The following is a 23973-nucleotide window of genomic DNA, read 5'->3' as shown; positions in this document are numbered from 1 at the left end:
GGTTACAAGGTTCAAGGAAGTAGCAAGACACAGACACAGACACAGACACAGACACAGACACACACACACACACAGACACACACACACACACACACCCCTAGAGTCTCAGTACCAATAGATTTTATTATTGCTCACATAGCAAGAAGTAATAATCAGGAGGCATTCTATTTCTACACAAAAACTTTCTACCACTAACCTACTGCAATAAAATCCTATGGTGGGATATGCAGTTAATAAAGTATAAATGAACTACCTGAGGACTAATACATTCATTCATGCATTTTTTCTTTTTTCATTCAAATATTTATTAAATATTTGCTATATGACAGTCATAGTGCTGGCCAATGGGCTAGATAGGAAAACAGTGAATACCCAGTTCTGCACTCTAAAGTTTACACGCTCCAGTAAATAATGACACATGTACAGAAAAGATGTGCTGCAAAGACATAATACATTAAACTATATTGACAAAAACAACATCTATATGCACAAGATGGACATTAATTTGTTTAGCTTAGTTTCCATTATTAAAATGGACAATAGTATCAAATCCTATCAAATTTAGCTAATTCTATCACAAATCCATTCTGATTATCATACCTAATTTGTTATACACAACAAATCATTGAGGATTATTGTTTTTCAATAATCTTCTATGTATCATGACCTATTAAATACTTGGTTATTTGATAAATAAAAGAAGTTAACAACTCTAAGGCTCAAATGTACGCAAGGTAATTGAAAAAAAAACTCAACGAAAGACTGTACTTACGATATGGCACTTCTAGCGGGTGACCTGTCATGTTGCACCATCCTATTGGGTGAATGTCAGGGCTGTCAACATCCATCCAATAGTCATATTTGTGGCTCCAGCCATCAAAGTGGACCTGTCAAAAAGTACAGTTTGAATAATCAGCATTTGATATTCATATATACAAATATATATGAAAAATTTTATTAACCAGAGATCAACATGCCAAGAGTACAAAAATATCAAAATAATATTATTTGTGACCATAATAGATAAATTTAGAGTTCAAGACACAAATGTTTCTCAAAAAAATAGCAAACCTATTGACTTTGTCTTTGTTTTATTCCATAACCATAAACAGATTCAGATATGGGTAAGTATTCTCACAAAAACCAAACGCCATTGTCACACTCTCTAACCAGCTATTGACTTCTCATGTCATTCTTTCTCACATAACCAAAAACAGTGATAAAACAAACCAAAATGTTGTTTGATTTCCGTCCAGAGCTTCATCATCCCCATGGATGTTTTTCATTTTCATTCTGGTCTCATCTTTTCCCATAATGTTTATCTTCAAAAATGGGCATGGGTTTTCAGGTTTGGCAAACCCTAGGAGATTTTTTATCACATCCTAAATACACACACCCAAAAGAAAGTATGCCTTCTAATTGCTCATGTCAGGTTGACATATGGCACTGTTGCCACTACGGGAAAAAAATAGTAGGGGGTAAATTAAAGTCTTATATTTACTCATGTTCAAAAAGCATAGTATAAAATATGGTGGGGGGGGGGCGGCGGGAAATGGTTAGACAACATTTCTTATGAAAGCTCCCTCAGCACAAGTCAACAGTGTGAGGCAGTAGACAAAAAATTCTAATGACAGCATGGGCTGAAATTACAGAAGTAAAATATCAAAAACAGAGAATGATGTTCTGCTGTAATCTACTGGGAGAAAATCACATCTTGAGTGTTCTCTCTGGTTCTGGGCCTCACATCTGAGGAAAGACCTTGACTTTGGGGGAAATGAGAGAGTTGTTTTCAAATGCATGAATGCAAAAGGTAGTAGAATCAGGAAAGGAGGAAGTTAGGTGGCAGAGTGGATAGAACACTCAGCTTGGAATCAGGGAGATTCATCTTCATGAGTTCACATTTGGCCTCAGACACTTACTAGCTATGTAACCCTGGGCAAGTCACAAAACCCTGTTTCCCTCAGATCCTCATCTGTAAAATGACATGGATAAGCAAATGGCGAACTTCTCTGGTATCTTTGCCAGGAAAACCCCAAATGGGGTCATGGAGAGTACTGGACAGGACTGAAACAACAAGAAGAATCAGCAACAGTGGATGGAATATGCAAACTGGAAGACTGAGGGGTTTGGAAGATTGAAGGTTGAGGGGTGGGGATAGGGAAAACTTTCTAATAATTGGAGCTTTCCAAAAGGTGAAATGGGCTACCTGAGGACGTTGGAAGGGACCTCAGAAACCATCTAATACAACCTGCATAAGAATTCTCATTGTAATATACGTAGTAAGTATCCACTCAGCCTCTGATTTAAGACCTCCAAGGCAAGAGGAACTCATCACTTCCTCATGTAGCCCATTCCATTTTTTTTCACAGCTTCTATTGTTTGAAAGGTTTTCCTGATATCAAGTTTTTTTCAATATCCACCTACTGGTTTTGCACTCTAGGGCCAAACAGAACAAATTTAATTCCTTTCTTACACAACATGTCCTTTCTTCAAATAGCAGAAGACAGATATCATGCCTCCTCTAAGTAATCTTTTTTCCAGGCTGAACATCTCCAGTGCCTTCAACACATCTTTCTATGCCATGGACTGAAGGCAAAGTTGATCATCCTCTTAATACTTCCCAGCTTCTCATAAAGTATGTTGCCCAGAACAGAACACAATAATTCAGATAAGAGAAGAATACAGGGTGGCTATTACTTCTCTATGCTTGGAAGATATTCCTGTCTTAATGCAGGCAAAGATTGACTAGCTTTTTTTTTGTCATGCTGATGAATCACATTGAGCTTGTTGTCCATGGAAACGCATTGATCTTTGTCAGAAAAATTTCTGTCTAACCATATTGTATACTGTGAGGTTGATCTTTTCATACCCAAGTATAATATTCTACATTTATCCCTACTGAATTAAACTTATTAGATTTCTCTCAGTGCTTTATAATGTCAAGGACCCTATGGATCATCACTCTGTCATCTACTTCATTAGCTATCCCTCCCAGCTGGTGCCATCTTTAAATTTGGTGAACTGGCCATCTACTATGTCGCCGATAAAAATGTTAAACAACATTGGACCAGGCACAAATCTCTGAGCCATTATAGGGGATACCCCAGCTATGCTGATACTGAGCTATTAGCAACTACACTTTCATAGTCAAGCCATCCAACCATTATGGGGAGACCTTCAAACAAAGATTGGATAGCCACTCATTAAAGATGTCATAGAGAGGATTCTTTCTCAGGCAGCATTTGAACTAGATGATTTCTGAGCTTTCCTTTAATTCTGAGATTCTGTGCATAAATATCTAAAAACTCTAGTTAAAGGCTACTGTCAGTATAATATGGTAAGGAGAAGAGGTGTTGTGGGCCTCAGAAATAGAAGACAGGACAGGTGGTATTTCACACAGCACTTAGAAGATTCCTCTGAAATTATGACAGCACCTGAGAGTCAATGTGAGAGCTGAATTAACTGGATGGTGGTAGCAAATACAATTCCATAGGGGCCAGGTGTCAGCCTAGAATTGTGACTGTGGGAATCATGAACTTGGATGAAGGAAAAAACATATCTTTATTTTCATTAACTTCTAACTGGAATTTAGCAATTTCTTCAATTATTTAAAAATATTCATCTAGGAAGGGGTTCATAGGTTTAATGAGACTATCAAAGGAGACTGTGACACAAGGAAAGTTAAGAATCCCTGTTACTAGAGTATTTAAGGGGGACAATTTCGGAAGGGAATCGGTGTATTTTTTAAATTTTCTTTTTTTATTATGAATTTGACAAACATCAACAAACATGAATATTTCCATATGCAAAGAACAAGAAGAGTATCGTTGATGATACTACGTATATCTATTATATATAGCACCAAGCACATATTACATTTAAACAGTAGTATAAATATGTCTCTCGTCATCTGTGTCTCCTTTTAAACTTCCTTCTGCTCTCAAATTTTGCTAACATTCTTTTTTTTTTTCATTTGTGGGGAGGTATCACTACCATTCCCTCCCACTACCCTCCTCTTTTCCCACCCAAAAGAAAAAAAGCTGGCCTCCAAGAACAAATACAGTCAAGCAAAACAACTTAACACACTGGCCACATATGAAAATGTATGTATCATTCTGTACCTGTCAACCATTACTGTTGTCAGGATTGAAATCTGACAAAAAGGTAAACTCAGGCAAGTTTCTCCAAGCAAAATATCATTTATTAACAGGGCCATGCTACCTGATAATAAAAGGTCAACAGCTTGCCTCCTTTTATGTAAAGGACCCTGAAAAGGACAGCTCTCCTTTTTATAGGTTTTGGGGAATACAGAACAAAGAACAGAACACGGTAGATGACATAAAGGGACTGAGGACAACGTGACTAGTTACAGAGCTGAGGTGAGGGGAACAACATGATTGGTTGGAAGTTTGGTAATGAAAAACAAGCAAGGACCTTCTCCTTCCCTCCTGAGACAAAGAAGTGCTCATTGTTTGAATCCAGATGCAAGCTAGTGGGCCAGATTTTTGGACAGCAAACCAGACATCTTTGAAGGATAGCTTGGTGGTGTAAAGATACTAGACCAGACTCCCTGGTGACCACTCATCCCCCAGGTGTAGTAAAATTCCCTGAGGAAAGAATAGTACAGTGGTATTGTGCTACAAGAAATGACGAGCAGGTGGACTTCAGAAAAACCTGGAAACACTTACTTGAACTGATGCTAAGTGAAATGAGCAGAACCAGGAGAACACTGTATACAGTAACAGCAACATTGTGCAATGACCAGCTTTGATAGACTTATCTCTTCTCAGCAATGCAAGGATCTAAGACAACCCCAAAAGACTCATGATGGAAAATGCTATCCATATCCAGAGATAGAACTATGGAGTGTGAATGCAGATTGAAGCATACTATTTTCTCCTTTTTTTCTTTCTTCTGGTTTTTCCCTTTTGTTCTGATTCTTCTTTCACAACATGACCAATGTGAAAATATGTTTAATAAGATTGTAATAACATCAGATTGCATGCCATCTTGGGGAGAGGGGAGCTGAGAGAGAAAAAAATTGGAACTCAAAATCTTTTTTTTTCTTTTTTTTAATTTTTTTTTATTTTTAGTTTATAACACTCGTTTCTACATAATTTTGAGTTCTAGATTTTCTTCCCTCCCTCCCACCGCTCCCTCCCCAAGATGGCATGGAATACCATATAACTTCCATGGATAACTTCACATTGAATTAATTTACACACTAGTCAAGTTGTGGAGAAGAATTATGACCAATGAAATGAATCATGAGAAAGAAGAAACAGGACCAAAAAAAAAAAAAAACCAACCCAAAAATAAAAACAAAAGAGAGAAGAAGAAAAAAAAGGCGGGGGGGAAAGGCTAGCGTGAAGTGTGCCTCAATCTGCATTCACACTTCATAGTTCTTTCCCTGGATGTAGATAGCATTCTCCATCGTGAGTCCTTTGGAGTTGTCTTTGTACCTTGTGTTGCTGAGAAGAGCAAAGTCTGTCAGGATTAGTCCTCACAGAATCCATATATCTGTGGTTGTATATAATGTTTTCCTAGCTCTGCTCCGCTCACTCAGCATTATGTAGCGTAGGTTTTTCCAGGTTGTTATTAAATCCATATCATCTCCATTTCTTATAGCACAATAGTATTCCATTACCTTCATATACCACAGCTTGTTTGGCCATTCCCCAATTGATGGGCATCCCTTTGATTTCCAATTCTTAGCAACCACAACAAGAGTCGCTATAAATATTTTTGTACATATGGGTCCTTTTCCCACTTGTGTGATTTCTTTGGGATACAATCCTAGAAGTGATATTGCTGGGTCAAAGGGTATGAACATTTTTATAGCCCTTTGGGCATAGTACCAAATTGCTCTCCAAAATGGCTTGATCAGTTCACAACTCCACCAGCAATGTAACAATGTTCCAATTTTCCCACATCCTCTCCAGCATTTATCATTTTCCTGTTTTGTCATTTTAGCCAATCTGACAGGAGAGATGTGGTACCTAAGAGTTGTTTTGATGTGCATTTCTCTAATCAGTAGTGATTTTGAGCATTTTTTCATATGCCTATAGATATCTTTAATTTCTTCCTCTGAAAACTGCCTGTTCATATCATTTGACCATTTCTCAATTGGGGAATGACTTGTATTCCTATATATTTGGCTCAGTTCCCTGTATGTTTTAGAAATGAGGCCTTTATCAGAGATACGAGTTGTAAAGATTTTCTCCCAATTTTCTGCTCCCCTCCTAATTTTTGTTGCATTGGCTTTTTTTGTACAAAAACATTTCAATTTAACATTATCAAAATTATCCATTTTGCATTTTGTAATGCTCTCTATCTCTTGTTGGGTCAAAATCATTCAAAAATCTTATAAAAGTGAATGTAATGGAATGTAATTGGAAAAATAAAATACTATAAAGTGGGGAGGGGAGAAAGAAAAGAATAGTACCGTGATTAGCAGGTAAGCTGGATTTTTAAACTTAATCCATTATGGCCCAGCTAAATCTCTGAACTAAGTTCCGGGACAAAGAACCATGACTTAAGCAGTCAATTGTAAATAAGAACAATTTAAATTTAAATAAAAAATCAAATTTAAATTAAAAAAAGATAAGGGATCAATTCACTGTGATAGAGTGGAAAGACCACGATTGTCTTGCTGGAGATCATGATGCTTGTTACTCTTGTCTCTTTTGTCAATTATGTTTAACTGTGTTTCTTCAAGTAGGGTTTAATTGAAAATGCATTCAACGCAAGGTGCAAGGACAACTCCAGGGGACTCACAATGGAGAATGCTATCTTCATTCAGAGAAAGAACTGTGAAGTTTGAATGCAGATTGAAGCACACTACATGCTCGCCTTTTTTCTTCTCTTTTGTTTTTGGGTTTTGTGTTTTTTTTTTTGGTTCTGTCTCTTCTTTTTCATGATTCATTCCATTGGTCATAATTCTTCTCCACAACTTGACTAGTGTATAAATTAATTCAATGCGAAGTTATATATGGTAGTTATATGAGATTCCATGTCATCTTGGGGAGGGAGGGTGGGAGGGAGGGGAGAAAATTTGGAACTCAAAATTATGTAGAACCGTGTGTGGTAAACTAAAAATAAAAAAATATTAAAAAAAAAGAAAAAAAATGTATTGAAAAATTACTATACTACAATGATGAAAAGAAAAGGCGCCTATAATTGAAAAACAAACAAAAAAATCCTGGACCTCAGAAGACCTTAATTTATATCAAAGCTCTATTAATCCTTTGCTGTGCAATCCTGAGAAAGTTTCTTTCCTTCTGTTGGCCTCAGTTTCCTCAACCCTAAAATAATGGATTTGATCGACATGATCACTAAGTCTCAGCGTGAACATTCTATCATTCTGTAATCTGTATCTTTAGTCTCCTCTTGGCATCGATTTCCTACATATTGGTGTAATAGGAGGGCAGAGTTTATAATCTCAAAGAGGATCATAAACATGTCTGAAAGGTTCGGAACCGCCAGATATAAGAAACTCTCAAAGTAGAAGGTAGAAGAATCAAAACATATATTTAGGCTCCACAGTAACCAACCCATGAACCAGCAACCCCATTTTGATATATTGATCAAAAGCTTCCAGGCCCAATAAGTACGCCTTGAAAGAGTAACCAGGAGGCTACAGAGAAGCATGATTGCGTAAAGCAAAATCATGCTTCCCCCTCTATGGTAAAAAGATTACCCACTGGCCTGAAGTCTTTGTTCAGCTTCCTCCCGTAGGTCAGCTCTGTGGCTGTGGCTGTAGCAGCCTCTGGCTCCAACGGGAGCTGCTTTTAACCATCCAGCTTCTGCGGGGGTGTAAGGTACGCTGGGGAAAGCACAGGTTCTTTCAATCTGCTTAAGCAAGGTGAAGGGGTTGACCGGGAAAGCACAGGTTCTTTCCATCAGCTTAAGCAAGGGAAGCAAGGTGAAGGGGCCGACAAGCTTACTCCAGTCCAACATACAAACAGCATTCAGTTCAGGGGAAAAAGCCAAACTAGTCAAGGGCACTTGTTGACTAAGTGCTAAGGAGCCCATTTTTGGTTGCCAATACAATTGGCCAGGTTTAACCTTTCTTTGGATCAGTTTCATCACTTTTGATAGATTACAACGCTCTCAGGTATTGTACAGATTTTGTATATTAATATTTGAAAAAAATCATTTGACAATACAAAGTACCACTTAAGTACCAGAAATAAGAGTAATCATTATCATTAGTAGGTTCATTTGCGGCGCTGGGAGCAATAAAGAAAAAAGTTGTTTAATTTTTTAAAAGGGCTATAGAGCATTTAAACTGCTCTCAATTTAATTAATTTTAATTAACTAGACAGACTTAAATTTGCTTCTAAAAAATAAGTAGAACTCAATTTAACATGGTCATTATGACACCTGCTGGATCCAAATTATTTATCTGGTTCAGATTCAAATCACCTCTTTTTCTATGAATCAGCAATCTAAAAACATGGATGATCAGTCAGTGCTATACTGGCAGGATCAGAAGAGGAATATTTCTATAAAATTTTTATGAATTACCACCCCTACTTTATTGATCAACATTCATCCCTTGGGATAAACTACAGAACAGGCAAGCAGGTAGAGAACACCAGAAATAACTGACAGACAGATTACGGATAGAAAACAGAAGAGATGGAACAGTGTTCTAGAAGAAAGAAGTGCTCAGGTATGAAGCTGGACAAGGTTTCTTCCAGCTTCCTGAGTGTAGGAAAGAGACCCTCCATACGTTCTCTTTTGATGGATCTGTGCTTTCGAGAGTGGGTATTTCATGCACTAGTGGAGACGGGACTGGCCTGGGCTTTCTGATCCAGTGCCATTCTTGCCTCTTCCATCACATGAAAGTTTAATCTTCTTTGAAGACGATTTGTTACCTAAAGCATCTAGCAACAGGATTCCATAGGACAGTGACCGTCCTATCACCTTCACATTCCTCTTAATAAATGCCTCACTCCATTTCTTCCAATGCCAACTCCCTGAGAGTGTATCCCGCCCCCCATCCGTCCCATATTAATATACCTGTTCTCATCTGCTTCTATTCCATTCAAACACAGGTCAAGTGTCACTTTCTCATCTGGTACATGAGGCTTTTCCTGGTGCGTCTATCCCTGCCTTTCCCTCCCCCAAAATAAGATCAATTTTAAAATTTCCTTTATATATTTATTATCTATTCATTTGTGTGTATGTTGCTAGCACCAACAGAATATAAGCAACTCAAGAGCAGGAATTGTTTAATTTTTGTCTTGGTAGGTGGTATAATGTGCTGAAAATGGAGAAAAAAAGAGTTTGAATTCTGCCTGAGATATTTACTCACTGTGTGACCCTAGGCAAGTCACTGAACACCTCTGTACCTCAGTTTCTTCATATGCAAACTGGAGTGGGGGGGCAGACTTGATGGCCTTTGAGGTCCTTTGCAGCTCTACATCAATGATGTCTAGCACCTGACACACAGCAAGCATTTAATGAATGCTTGTTGATCATTTGCTGTTATTTCCCACTCAGTGACACTCCTCTGGACTTCTGCATCTTGCCTTGGGAATGCCTTCATCCAGCAAGATCACATCAGCCCCAGAATTCACAATTCATCAGTACTCCCAAACTTCCATGTAAGGAGGTGGTCCAGAGAAGCTACCTCTTCATTTCTTACCTGGCTAACATTTCTCTGCTTTTCTCCTTCATGTTCTCTCAACAGGGATCTTCCCTCCCCACCCCAACTTTTCAGTTTCCCTTTCTGTCTTCCTCCTCTATTAGACTGTAAACTCCTTCAGGGCAAAGGCAATCTTTTACTTATTTGTATTTTCATCACATAGAAAAATGCCTGGCAAAGAGTAAGTGCTTAATAAATAAATATTGATTGATGGACATATAATAAAATACCAAAAACTAATAATTTATTTACCACTAATCCATATCCTCCCTGATATTTTTAGTCCAGTCACTAAATGTCATCTTCTCTGTCTGTCTGTCTCTCTCTCTCTCTTCCCCCCACCCCAAACCCCTTTCCCTCCTTTCTGTCTTAGATATTTCTGGGGACAGTGTAATTATTAAATAGCTAAATTGACCAACAAAACTCCCTACAACAACTTAAGCCACAAATAAGTAACCCGATGCTAGGACATTATTAAGGTACAAAGAAATACAAGTGAGGCATTAATGTTACAAACCACTCTGAAACAAGAATTCTGTTCCATGTATTATTACATACATTTTGTACTTTTCTGTTTCTCTGGTAAGGAACTTTTTTGGAATGGGGAGGGCATCAGTGTCTAGACCTGTAATTTTATATGGAATGCCAATTGTTCTGCAACTTACAGCCTTGTAGTGGCTTGCCCAGAGTCACATTGTCAGTACATGGATTGAACCCAGATTTTCCTGACTCTGAGGGAGGCTCTACATCCAATACGCTAAGGGGCCTATAGAGCCTCATCATAGGGTCTTAGTCATAATCAACATTATATAGTATCTAAACTGAACCTTCCTTCAAAAAGCAAAATTAAAATTCTAGATTATTCAAGAATTCTAGAAACGTTAAATTTCTAATAGGCTTCCTAGGTTTTTGTTTCTTTCTATGATGTCTTTAAATGTTTCCAAGTTTGGGCACTGTAAATCATTACAATTTTTGCTCACCCAATGAACATTCTTCAGGGAATATATTCTAATGACTGACATTTTATAAGAATTTGAGATTTATAAAATCTCAAAACTGGTTTACACTTACAAATGTTTTCATGGTACTTGTGAACACCTCAACATTTCAAGCACTAAAGCATCCCAATAAGCAATTAGAATGTAGGCCGCACATTTCGGCATAAATAAGCTTCTAGGGCTATGTATGTCAAGGGTATTGGCCTCCTCTGACCAAAAAAAGAACACTTTTCATTCAGCTACCACTTTGGTAGAAACTTTCAGTATGTCTCATTATTGAGAGAAATCTCTTAATTCGTTGCAGTAAGTCTGAGTTTCCTCTGTTGCTTCAACATTTTATTAAATCACTAAAGGTTCTATGCTAAGTCACACACACATTAGAATTTATGGAACTAAGTTTTGCAAAATCTACAGAGGCCATATCCACAACAAAATGGATGACTATTTTACATCTATCTTTGGGTACTTAACAACTGTTCTCATCATAAATGTGCATACTAAGGAGGAATTTATCTGAAGGCATGGATTGGTCACTTTTCTTTAAGAAGTAATTTAAAATTTGTATGTACTCCTGGCGTGGAACTGGTTAGGATAATATAATATTTCTGGATACTAAATTCTTAATTGGCTATAAAATTAAAATTTATTCTTACTCCAGAACATCTTTTAAATGCCTTGACTCAATTTCTAAATGTAATTCAGCAGCTTGATCCTTTCTGAATCCTTTGAATTGACACTCTCAGTAATGCGATACAGGGATCTAAACTGCAAATAGTGAAGTAGTCGTTTTTAACCTTTAAATGTAACTTTCTTCTCATCAAAACATACAACACTAAATATAAACTTTCCCATGAAATTCTACTTTTACCTCCTCACCTTTCCACTTACGTTTGCTGTCCCAACAGCTGAGTAACCTATTAATCTATCCTGGATTTTTTTTCCCCAGAGAAATGACTATCTGAAAATGTTTTATATAGTCAATGAACTTGTCTATATATCCCTTATCCTGGAAAAATATGCACATTTGATCTGAACATTTCTTATAGCAATCATTCTATATCTCTTCTCCCTGCAACGGCTGAACTCTTTGAAAAAGCAGTCTATGCCTGGTACCTAGACTTCCCTTCCTCTCACTCTCTTCTAAATCCCCAACAGTCTGGCTTCTGACCTCACCATTCAACTGAAGCTGCCCTCTCCTCCAAAGGTACAAATGGTATATCAAACGTCAAATCCAAAGTCTTTTTTTCAATCTTGATCCTCTTTGACTTACACTTAATCAAATTCTCCTGGATACGCACTCTACTCAAAGATTTTGTAACACTGCCTTAGGTACTCCACCTACCTCTTTAACTACTGCTCTTCCTGCCCCACCCCCCAAAGCAATCGGGGTTGTTAAGTGACTTGCCCAGGGTCACACAGCTAGTGTCAAGTGTCTGAGGCCCAGATTTGAACTCAGGTCCTCCTGACTCCAGGGCCAGTGCTCTATCCAATGTGTCACCTAGCTGCTCCCCCACCCCCCAATGTTCTTTTCACTCTCCTTTGCTAGTTCTTCCTGCAAGTTCCTATTTACTTTGTTGTTACTCAGTCTTTTCAATTGTATATGGCTCTTTGTGACCCCATTTGGGGTTTTCTTAGCAAAGGTACTGGAGTGGTTTGCCATTTCCTTCTCCAGCTCATTTTACATATGAGGAAACTGAGGCAAATAGAGTGAAGTGACTTGCCCAGGGTCACACAGCTAGTAAGTGTCCAAGGACAGATTTGAACTCCTGTCTTCCTGACTCCAGGCCCAGCCACCCTAGCTGTCCACCTATTTATCCCCTAAAGCTTTATCCCTAGGCCCACTTTCCTTTTCATTCTTTATTATCTCATTCAGTGATCTTATCAGCTCCCAGGGGTTAATTAGTATCTCTTTATAGATAATTCCCAGATCTATAAATCTAACCAGTCTCTGTGTTGGGGGACAATTGTGCCTTTCCAACTGTCTTAAATACATCCTGAACTGAATTAGATATCTCAAACTCAACATCCAACAGGCTAACATTGCTTCTCGCTTGGACTATTACAATAGCTTTCTAACTGGTTTCCCAGCCTCAAGGCTCTCCCTTTCATATTACCCTTATCTACATTCTGTGTGTATATGAAGATATTAAAAAATATGTACTTTATTATTTATAGGTTGTCTTCCCTATTAGACACTATACTTCTTTGAAGACAGGGGCCATTTTTTGTCATTGTATTGGGAAAAGAATGTGTTTTTGCACTTAGGAAAATTACTAGCACACAGTTAAGTACTTAATAATGCTTACTGAATGACTAACAGTTCAATTGTGAAATTTAGAATTGCTCGGAGATTAAAAGTTCTGGGAGTAAAGAAGTTAACCTCCATGGTCTGTCCTCACTTGGAGGGAATCACAGGAAAAAGGCTCAGGAATATCTCTGGCTTTGGTGTCAATGCAGAAGTTTGGGGGTTGGATATAGAGCATCCTGAGATTTACTTAAGTATTAAAAGATTACAACATCAATGTCAGATTTCTTTTCAAATCATTTGCTATTTTATGATACAAAAGCTGCCATGTTTTCCTCAGTTACACAGCATTGTGATGTACAAGAAATAGCAATTGTTGGTTTGGTTGAAGATATAATTTGATTCAAATACACTGCCATCAGTGATCAAAACAAGTGTACCCAAGACAGAGGCTAATATTTTTCAAATTTAAAATATTTATCTTTTAAATATAATTTTCTCTCACCAACTGAACCATTTCACTCTGACATAACACAAAAAGAAAACTTTAAATACCAAGATAAAAACAACATTGAGCTCTTGTCTGTATTTTTTTCAGTTCAATGATAAAGTGAATTTCAAGAGTTTACATTTAAATCTTGATAGTTTTATTGTTGTGGAATATAGATCAAAACTTGAAATGTAAACTGACAGATATATGTTGCTAATAAGCAGCAAATAAGGCGACCTTAAAATGGGGATCTGAACAGCCTGAAGATACTTGTTTCTGTATCAGTTTCTGGTGTTTACTTAGACTGGTTCTCTTGCTCTGAACCATGTAATTTATCCAAGTGACTGCAGGAGCTTTCTATTTGTCTTTCTTGTGTAAGTGAATAATTACCTGAACCACAGCAATGACTCCTGAAGATTAATTAAATCGCTAATGATTTCAAAGAATTGTGGAAAACATTGAATAACTTTTGGGTTACTGAGAATGAATGATTGTTTACACATAACAAATTGGCTTGTTTTTTTAAAAAAAAATATGCCCGTGTTCACAATTCATTAAGGAGGCAAAATACTGTACGTTTATCTCAAAACAGATCTAATTTTGAGGAAGATTTAGAGCTGGAAAGGACTTAGAGGGAAATGTATCAATAGTCCTCACCAGTGAAGTTACTGGCACAGACAGTAATTCCCAGAGTCCAGTCTTACACCCAGGTTCTCTGACTATTATTCAACAAGGAAAGCCCTGGTTTGAGAGACCAAAGCACTCCATCCAATCAAACACTTAACCAGTGACTATGGGCCTTATCTAAAAATATGATGGGAAATAATAATACTTATACTATGTCACAGCTTTATTCTAAAGAAAGTGCTTGTAAACCATAACATTAGAGAACTACGAGCTAGTAGTCAAAGCCTGTCCCTTTATTTATGTATATGTGTTTAGTGAAGTACATCAAATTTAGCTACCATAATCTGCGCAACCATTAGCCATTTACTGTTCCTTTACTTTTTAATTCAATTTTATTTTATTTTTAGTTCCAAAATCTCTCCCTCCCTTTCCCCCCCACCCACTGTAATGGTTATGTAAATGGAAAGATCTTTCCAGTCCATTAATAGGCTTAAGTCACATGGAAGCCCCACTGAAAGAGAAAGCAAAAAAACTAAAAGTTGCCAATATGTGTGTAGTCAAGCAAAACAAATTTCTGCATTAGACATGTCCAAAAAAAAAAAGTATGTGTTTCAATGTACACTGAGTACATCACCTGTCTATCTAGCAGTAGATAGTGTGTTTCCTCATGAGTCCTCTGGAAAGGTGGTTGGATCCACTGTGTTGATCCTAAGTCTTTTAAAGTTATCTTTACCGTATTGCTATTGTATAAATTTTTTTTCCTGGTTCTGTTTCATCTCACTTTGCATCAGTTCATACAAGTCTCCCCAGGTTTCTCTAAAACTACCCCTTCATCATTTCTTACAATACAACAGTATTCCATTACATTCGTGTACCATAACTCATTCAGCTATTTTCCAATTAAGGGACACCCCCTCACTCTCCAATTCTTTGCTATCATGAAAAGAATTTCTGTAAATATTTGTGTATATATGGGTCCTTCACCTCTTTGGGACATAGATCTAGAAGTGGTATTACTAGGTCAAAGGGTATGGACTGTTTAACAGCTTTCTGGGCATCAGCTATTTACTTTTCAACAAAACCTCTAGAAACTGGATTTATTTTTTTTCTCTTTCTATCTCTTCAAACAAATAAGATCTAAAGATGGTTTCTTGGTAAATCCGCAAAGAAAAGGAAACCTTAAAAGAAGTCCATTATCTTTGATATGTTGTTCCCTTTAGGTAAGAGATATATTCTGTTACCTTTCAGGGTTTGGACAAAGACTTTAAAAGAAAAGTAGGCATTTACCTAAAATAATTTATTTTTCCTACTTTTAGCACACTCAACTCAATGTATTATGTTGACTAAGTTTCCCACAACATGTTTTGAGGAAATACAAATTTCAGCAAAAGAAAAACAGGAATAAAATTATTTGTACTGATTATAACTCTTTATTTTAAGTTGTTGATAGTAGAGCTGGCCTCAAAGCCAGGAAGATATGGATTCAAATCCTGCCTCTGACATACACTATGTGACTCTGGGCAGGTCATTTAACCTCTACTACTCCAGTACTAAGACTGTAAATTTCAAAAAAAAAAAAAAAAGTGTCTACCTGAATTAGTAGAGGGAATTTCCTTAACACAGTTTCCTATACCAAAGAAATCATATATCTAGTCCCTATCCCTATCAAAGGATTCAACACATTTTGATAAGTCTTTCCTTCATCAATCACATTGTAATGAATTATACACACACACATACACATACAGACTTTAAGAAGGCTTTAAAAAGAATACTGAGGTATAGCAGCTCATTAACATTCATTAACAGTACTTTCCTCACAACAACATCATCACATTTTCTGGATGAAGACTCAGGTGTTAATTGACTTGACCAAGGTCACACAGCTATTAAGAATCTAAGCTGGGTTTCCGAACCAGATGTCCCAGACTCAATGCCAGCATTCTTCCCCCTTTGTGGTACTGCCATGCTATCCAAGAAAAACTCCTTTCTCTAGAACTTGCCTTCCTTTGCAGACTCTCTGCTTTATTCAATTTGCATTCCAGCATACCCACTCCTGCCCTACCTACCTCCTAACTCCTATTTTTATACTTCTGGCCATCTTTGGCTCATCTCCCTACTCCCATTTTCCTTAGACTAGTGCTATTTAATAGTTAAAAACAGGGAAGTATTTGAAGATTCTGAAACCCAATGGTTACACTCATAATAATGAGTCTAGCAACTATCTTAGAAATTAGGTTAATGCCACAGATGTAAAATTAATGAGATCTGAGATGAGTTTTAAATTATTTGGTATCAACAGGAAGTTTAGTACATAGATCTAATGCCCTGCTGGAAAGGTGTAATAGACCAATGGCACATGAGGAAAGAAAAGGAAGGGATGAGTCATCATTTGGCATGCATCACCCTCACCTCTACTTCCAGCTTGGTCCCCACCCCCATAGCCATTTTCAAGGAGAACCACGGCTACCATTTGCAACTGACAAAAAGAAAGGCAGAAAAGCCCAGAGCCTAGAAACAGCACCTCATGCCTGGACTCCTGCCTCCAACCTGCCCATGCAGTAGCCACTGTCCAGATGAGAAAACTTTGTGGAACTTCAACCAGGCAATTGCTCTTGAAAATGCTGCAGCTCCTGCATGTTTAAGAGTCAGAGCTATTGTCAAATTCCTTGGCACCATTAAATGGTTCTGCATCAGAAAAAGAAATGGTTTCATTAATGGAAATGACACTAAAAGAAACTACATTATTACTGGCCTTACTGTTGCACTCTGAGGACCATTGTGCCTTTTTAGCTACCCTGCAACTGGAACCTACTTTATATATTCTCTACCAATATTAAAATGTGAACTAATTGAGGACAGAATTCTTATTTTTTTATTTGTATCCTCAGAACTTAGGATAGCGCTTTACATTTACTATTTAATAAGAATTTTTTCACTCCATTCATTCATCAAGTACCTACTAAGTACTTGGTACTACACCATCCACTAGGATACAAAGAAAAAAAACCCTTGCCTTCAAAGAGCTTCCATTCTTTTGTTCAGATCTTCTCAGGCTAACATGTAATATAATTCATAAATGCCTTGTATAGTTCAGTGCAGTATTATCTGTAACTGAGAGGAGATGAAGAACACTCCATTAAATTCACTCTACTCAGGCTTTTCACGCTCACTGAGGTTCTACTTGAGAGAGGAATTCAGTTTTAAATCTATCCAAACCCTTCCCCACTAAGGACTTAACCAATTATCAAGCCTCTATGTTTTTAAGATTTTTGTCTATCAACAATATCATCAATGTGGTCAGATGTTTAATGGACTAGATCTCCTACATGCATCAAAACTGTGGCAAGATCTCTGCAGAAAGAGTTAAACATTCCAAAACTCAAGTATGAAAAGCAATCCAATAATGGTGATAGAATACACTTTCCACCACCCCCAACACACACCTCAAAAAAGGAAAATATTATAGAAGATGTGAGAGAGGAAGGTGATACCTCATAAAAGGAACAAAGGAAGGAATATGATTTAATAGGAGTGATTAGTCTCTGTCATTGAAAATTGGTCCTAATGACGTCTTTAGGTCAACTGAAGGAAGCTGCCACCTCTCTTACAGCAGAGTCATGTCTGCTTTATCATTTATTTATTTTTAATAATTTCAACATGAACTTCAGAATTGGGACACCATTGTTATATGTCACTGATTTGAAACTAAGCATAGTGGGAAATGTCTTATTATAGCTCATTATCTGTGCAGTCTAAGAGACAATTCACAACTTTTCAAACACGATGAGCAATTCTAATGGCTGTCAAATTTTTTTTATCCACTTTAGGACACTGGTTTCCCGTGCCTGGAATATGATTCCTTCTCACCTTTGACTTTCTATGGCCTTTTTCTTCTCTTAATGCCCAGTTGAAGTGCCCACTCAACAAAGTGTTCCCTGACCTTTGTCTGCTGGAAGTGATCTCTCCTTCTTCAAAATGTCCTAGAGCAGTGGTATCAACCAGTAATGCAGTCTTCTAAATTGTATGTACAAAAGGATCTCTGCGGGATACAAACTGACTTAGAAACTAATATGTTAACGTTATCTATGTTCTGCTGTATTTTTATTTACTTTGTTAAATATTTCCCATTTACAACTTAATCTGGTTCAGGCTGCACTCAAGGTTAGGATCGGCTTGTGGCTTGTGACCTGCATTTCTCCTTCTTTCATTCTTACCTATTCTCCTCATTAGCACTGTAAGATTCATAAAGGCAAGGACTGTACTGTCTTCATTTCAGCATCCTCAAAGCCTAACAAAGTACTCTGCACAAAGTAGAAGAAAATTTCATAAAAGTCCACTGAATTGAACTCATTTTGGATAACAAAATCTAATTGCCAAAGGATCATTTTGGGGAGAAATATCTTTGGGTCTAAAAGAATGACCCTAAACATGGTTCCATCTTCTATCCCACAACCTTTGCCCCCTCCAATACCTTCTCTGTATAACTGCTGGTTACAGTTGCCTAAGCTTTCACTATATAATTCACATGCCCAAAATTTTACAATGTTCATTTATTGCATATCACATTAAATCCAAATTTCTAATCTTAGCATTTAAAGTATTCCATAATATGGCCCTCCTTAAGCTATGGAATTTTATTACCCACAATTCTACAACCTTCTGCTTACAGAAAGATTGATTTCTTCAAAGTCCCCTGATGATAGACTATTCATTTCTGCCTTCCTGCCTTCATTAATATTAATTCACATATCTATAGCACTTTAAATTAGCAAAACATAATCCTAAAAACAATACTCTGAGGTGGGCAATAAAATTATGGTTATTCTTCCCCATTTATAGATGGGTAAACTGAGACTCTGAGAGGGTGACTTATCCATGATCACACAACTTGCCAGTCATGTTACTGTGAAGATTAAAAGAGGAATGTATGGAGAATGCTGGGTAAAAATGTAAGCCTTGTGTAAAAGTAAGGCACCACCATGGAGGGAAATATTAAAAACAAAATAGAAACCACCATCCTACTCTGGTATAAAACCACGGTCTATTCAAGACTGGAACAGTGTGTACTTCTTATGGCCTCACCCAGCTAGATAAGAGAAATTAAACTGTAAAAAGAACAAGGAACCCACGGTGGGATAAAGTTAAAAAGATTAGGAATTTTCAATCTGAGAAGAAGTCTCAGAAGAATGAAAATGAATGAAATAAATGAAAATCTACAAAATGATAAAGGGTTGGCTTAATCTTTCTTAAAAAGATTACTAATTGGATTATTGTTAAGCAAATTAAGTTAATAGAGAAAGCAAAACTCTCTGGAGTTTAACTTTGGAGGGATGACTTCATTACTTCCTTCCATAATATGTCACGGTGTGGCTGTCAGAGGCTAGATCATGTTGGATGGAGTGGGAGGCAGTTATTTCTATAGGAACAATGTTGTGATTTGTGGTTGAGGAAATCTGCCCTAAAAAAAAGAAATTACAATGGGATTTTATGATGTTATATTATGGAATGGTGAAACTTGGTTATAATGGCGGGGAGGGATCATTTTTCCATCTAACTAGAAATCTAAGGAAGACTATGGCATTATGGTAGGAGCAAAGAATTTAGAATTAGGTGGCTTAGTTTTGAATCATCTTTTTGGTACTTACTGTTTGAACTTAGACAAGTCTTACATTCTGGGCCTCAGTTTCCACATTTATAAAATGGGGGGAGGGCAGATTGATTAAGCAATCCCTAAGGTCCCTTTAAATATGTAATGCTACAATTCCAAGTATCATGTATCATGTAATATACCAATATACCAACATATAATAATATACCAATATATCAATATATCATATAAAATGGGTATAGATCTCTTCTGCAAAAGTAGGAATACTTGGAGAATTTGAGTTAGCTGAGCCCTTACGAAATGTCTAGTCCAAACAATTCATGAAAGGAACCTACTTTATAACATAGCCAAGAGTACAGTGGGACTATCAATTCCCTAATCCTTGAAGCTATGGACCTTAATGAAGCCCAAGATTGTATTATCTTTTTGGCCAAAACATCAAACTACTGATTTAAAGAATGCCTAAATCTCTTTCAGAACAGATGCTGTCTAAACATGCTTCCCTCATCCTGGGAATCTGATATTTGTACACAAGTAAAAAACTGTAATAGGTGGAAATTGCAGAGAAGACAGTTTTGGCTTAATGGAAGAAAAGCTTCCTAATCATTAGAATTACCAGAAAATGAAATGGTCTGAGGAGGTGGTAGGTCTACCCTCACTAGATTAATCAACCAAATCAATCAACAAGCATTTAAGTGCCTTAATAGGCACTTTGGTGCTGGATTGAGTACCAGGGATAAAAAGACAAAGAAGACACAGTTCCTGCTCTCAAAAAGCCTTTTTCTACTAGGAAAGAAAACAAGAGCACAGTATACATGTATACACATGTGTATACAAAATGGACATACGTCTTTAAGATGAACGAAGCTTCATACGGGTGGTATTCATTTATGAAGTATTAAGTAAGGTCTTTGAAGATTTGTTGTGTTTTTTTTTTCTCTGACACTCACTCCGTGACATAAACAGAAACAGAGTATTGGAGATGACCGTAGTTCAATCTCCTCATTTTAGAGAATAGGAAATTGAATCTCGAGGGAGGGAGGGAGGGGAGGAACCCAACCTGAGGTGACAGGGTCAGTAGCACCTGATTTTCAACCCAAATTCTCTGACTACCAAGTGTGAGCAAGCAAGCTACTCAAACACATTTATCTGGTTTCACATGGTTGACTTTGCTCTAGCTCAGTTCTTAGGTGTTTTTCACTTCATTTCTGATCATGTTCCCTAACCCACTTTCACCCTTTCTTAAGTCTGCTTGTGTCTTTGATCCTCACTCTGTCTCTCATGTCACTGTGATCTTTCAAGTTATTCTAAATGCTGCTTTCATCTTCTCTTCTGTCTTCCTTGAAGCTTCAATTCTGTGGCTGTTGTAAAATTACATCATTCTTAGAAGACATGTTTTCACAGAAGCCACAAGGAACTGCACATTGAAAATGACATAAACCAGGCACAAGAGTGTATCTGAGGGTTGTAAGCCACTCATGATCTCTCTTCACATCCCTATTTAGATATTTACATTCGTTTCGGCTCCCCTCATGCTGACCCAATTTATACTCCATTCTTAATATGATTCATATCAATGGAAAGATCAGTTATACCTTAGACTAGCTACTCTATATTGTTCTGAATACATTTTAGTCTTTCCCAGTATATTAAGCTCTATTCCTCTAAGTATATTTTTTGCCCTAATTCTGTACCTTGTGAAACACCCACAACACTCTAGGACCATAATAAATAATTCAAATAAAATGAATAATCTTTTGCCTAAAAATATCTGTTTTCCTATTGTCTTTTCTCATAGTTCTCTGTGTCCCCTTTCTTCCTTTTTCTAGCCTGACTGTTCTAAATTTCTGTAAAACTCCATTCAAATGAAAGTTACATTCTAAAAGAATTTTAAAACAGGTATGCCATCAACCAAGGATGAAATAGTAATAAGAGCTCATATTTCTATAGAACCATTAGAGCATCTAAGAGGTAGGCAATAGAAAGAACAATATCTCCATTTTATGGATGAGAAGACTCAGTCTTAGAGAGATAAAAATGACTTGTCCAAGGACACACAGGCAATAAGGTACCGAGAAAGGATCTTGCAAAGAAGATGGATGAGCATGAGTACTATAAGTTTAGGGGATATCTTCTCTCCAGATGAAGTCATCTCTAAAGCGAAAGAAAGAGAAATATAGAGTTTGTACTTCTCACCTTAATGGTGACAAGAAGATGAGAAAGAATGATTTTATTTTGAAAAGGATCTCGAAGATGGTGACATCTTCGAGATTCCATGACAACACAGGGAATTCTGATAAGACTAATCACAGAAAAAAAAATCCCAAAGGAATAAACTTTTAGCAACTTGTGTGACCTCAAACTTTGCATACTTTCTCCATATCCATTCTGCCACAGAATGCCACTGGTCAAAGCTATGTATTCTAATTGGGCCTAAACAGCTATAAAAATATGACCTGTGCCATAAGAAGGTGAAGATGCCATCAGGAAGCAGTCTGTATTAGTGCACTAATAAATTTCTTTTCCTTTCTGGCTTCTTACAGATTTTCCCTCTTCTCTCAAAGAACCCAAGCTGGGAAACTCCCATACCAATTTAAACATGTCCTTTTCCTTCAAATCAGGCTCTCTCTCAAAAGTAGGTGCCATGCTTTGTAATAAGCAATTTATTTAAGACATGAAAACAAACAACTTTTCTTGGCTTTTACATAATGAATTGGTATACACTGTGGACTGACAAGAGATTTTAATGTTGATTAAAATGGCTATTAGGCTGGGTGGTAACATCGAACTCAGAAATTGCTGAAAAGTAGTGTTCTTTAATTTAAAAAAAAACTGAAGAGTCTCAACAAATCAACTGAATTCCAACAATCATCTATTAAGTGCTCTCCCCCTCCCCCAAAAAGGTGGACATAACCTCAAGGAATTTCTATTCATAGACCATCGACTGGACACTTAGAGCTAAATGGGACAGTAGACAAGAGTGCCAGGCCTGGAGTCAGGAAGACCCATCTTCCAGAGTTCAAATCTGGCCTCAGACACTTGCTAGCTGTGTGACCCTGGGCAAGTCACTTTACCCTATTTGCCTCAATTTCCTCATTTGTAAAATGAGCTGGAGAAGAAAATGGCAAACCACTCTAGTATCTTTGCCAAGAAAACGCCAAATGGGGTCACAAAAAGTTGGACACAATTGAAACAACTCAACAACACCACCACCACCACCAACAACAACAACAGGACTTAAGAGGCCATTGAGCCCAATATTGCTCCTCATTTTATAGATGCAGAAAGACACTGAGAAAAGTTAAATGATCACACGGTGTAGCCAGGGAATATCTGAGTCAGAATCTGAGTTCAGGTCTTCCTGAGTCCATGCCTAAAACTATACCCTCTATTTCCCCTAGTAGTCTCTAATATAAAGATATAATATTAACACAAATGAATAAATATAAAGAGAGGCAGCTTTTCTTACTGGACAGCTCATCACAAGAATCAGGATGACTGCTTCAGATACTGCCTCTGACACAGACTGGCTATATGACTTTGGACAACTGACTTACTTTTTCAGCACCCCAGGTAACTTTTCAAAACTATAAATTGCTGAACAGTTTTTGATCCGCATTGGTAAAGGGAGATTCTTCTCACTCCCTAAAACCAATGAAATCACTGTCCTAAACAAATGAAAAGTAAATTTCATTTGAGGAAGGAGAGAAGATTAACATATAGATAGATCATGGAAAGGCTTCCACAGGATAACATGTGGTACACCTTGAGCAAGCAGAAGTTATTAAGAGGAAGAAGTGACTAGAAAGGGGATTGGGGCATCCTAAACTCATGAGTATGTGATGTTTGTTCTGTTTGAATCAGACATGTGATTTCATTAGCAGGGAGAACTCCCCTTGAGAAAAACTCACTACTAATGCAGGTCCACCCCTTCTCTGCAATTCAGAGTCTTAGAGAATTACCTAGGGACATAGAGAGATCTAGACCTTACAGGACTTTCCAGGGATCATACAGCCAGTTTGTGGCAGAGGAAGCACTTTGAACCCTGGCTTTTCTGGCTCTAAGGCAGGCTCCTTATTCACTAAGCCACAGCTGACTCTGTGTTTGTGTTTTCAGGTTTAAAAAAAATTATTTATTTGCTTGTTTTAATGTATAGTATAGTGGAAAGGGGGCAGCTAGGTGCAGTGAATACCGGGCCTGGAATCAGGAAGACTCATGTGCTTGAGTTCAAATGCAGCCTCAGATACTTACTAACTGTGTGACCCCGGGGCAAGTCACTGAACCCAGTTTGCCTCAGTTTCTTCATCCGTAAAATGAGCTGGAGAAAGAAATGGCAAACCACTCCAG

The 23973-nt window shown here is 37.4% G+C and overlaps 1 protein-coding gene across 1 annotated transcript in view; it reads right to left on the bottom strand.

Moving 5' to 3' along the window:
• L3MBTL4 (L3MBTL histone methyl-lysine binding protein 4) overlaps positions 1-23973 on the bottom strand; it is a 394385-nt gene that overhangs the window by 273156 nt on the left and 97256 nt on the right. Inside the window, exon 12 of the mRNA XM_036741011.1 lies at positions 773-887. Within this exon, the coding sequence (XP_036596906.1) occupies positions 773-887 (115 nt within the window). The remainder of the gene's footprint in view (positions 1-772; positions 888-23973) is intronic.

This window comes from Trichosurus vulpecula, chromosome 1, assembly GCF_011100635.1.
Source record: "Trichosurus vulpecula isolate mTriVul1 chromosome 1, mTriVul1.pri, whole genome shotgun sequence".
Taxonomy (NCBI): domain Eukaryota; kingdom Metazoa; phylum Chordata; class Mammalia; order Diprotodontia; family Phalangeridae; genus Trichosurus; species Trichosurus vulpecula.
Note: the sequence above shows the minus strand (reverse complement) of the source record. Positions and strands in the feature narration are given on the sequence as shown.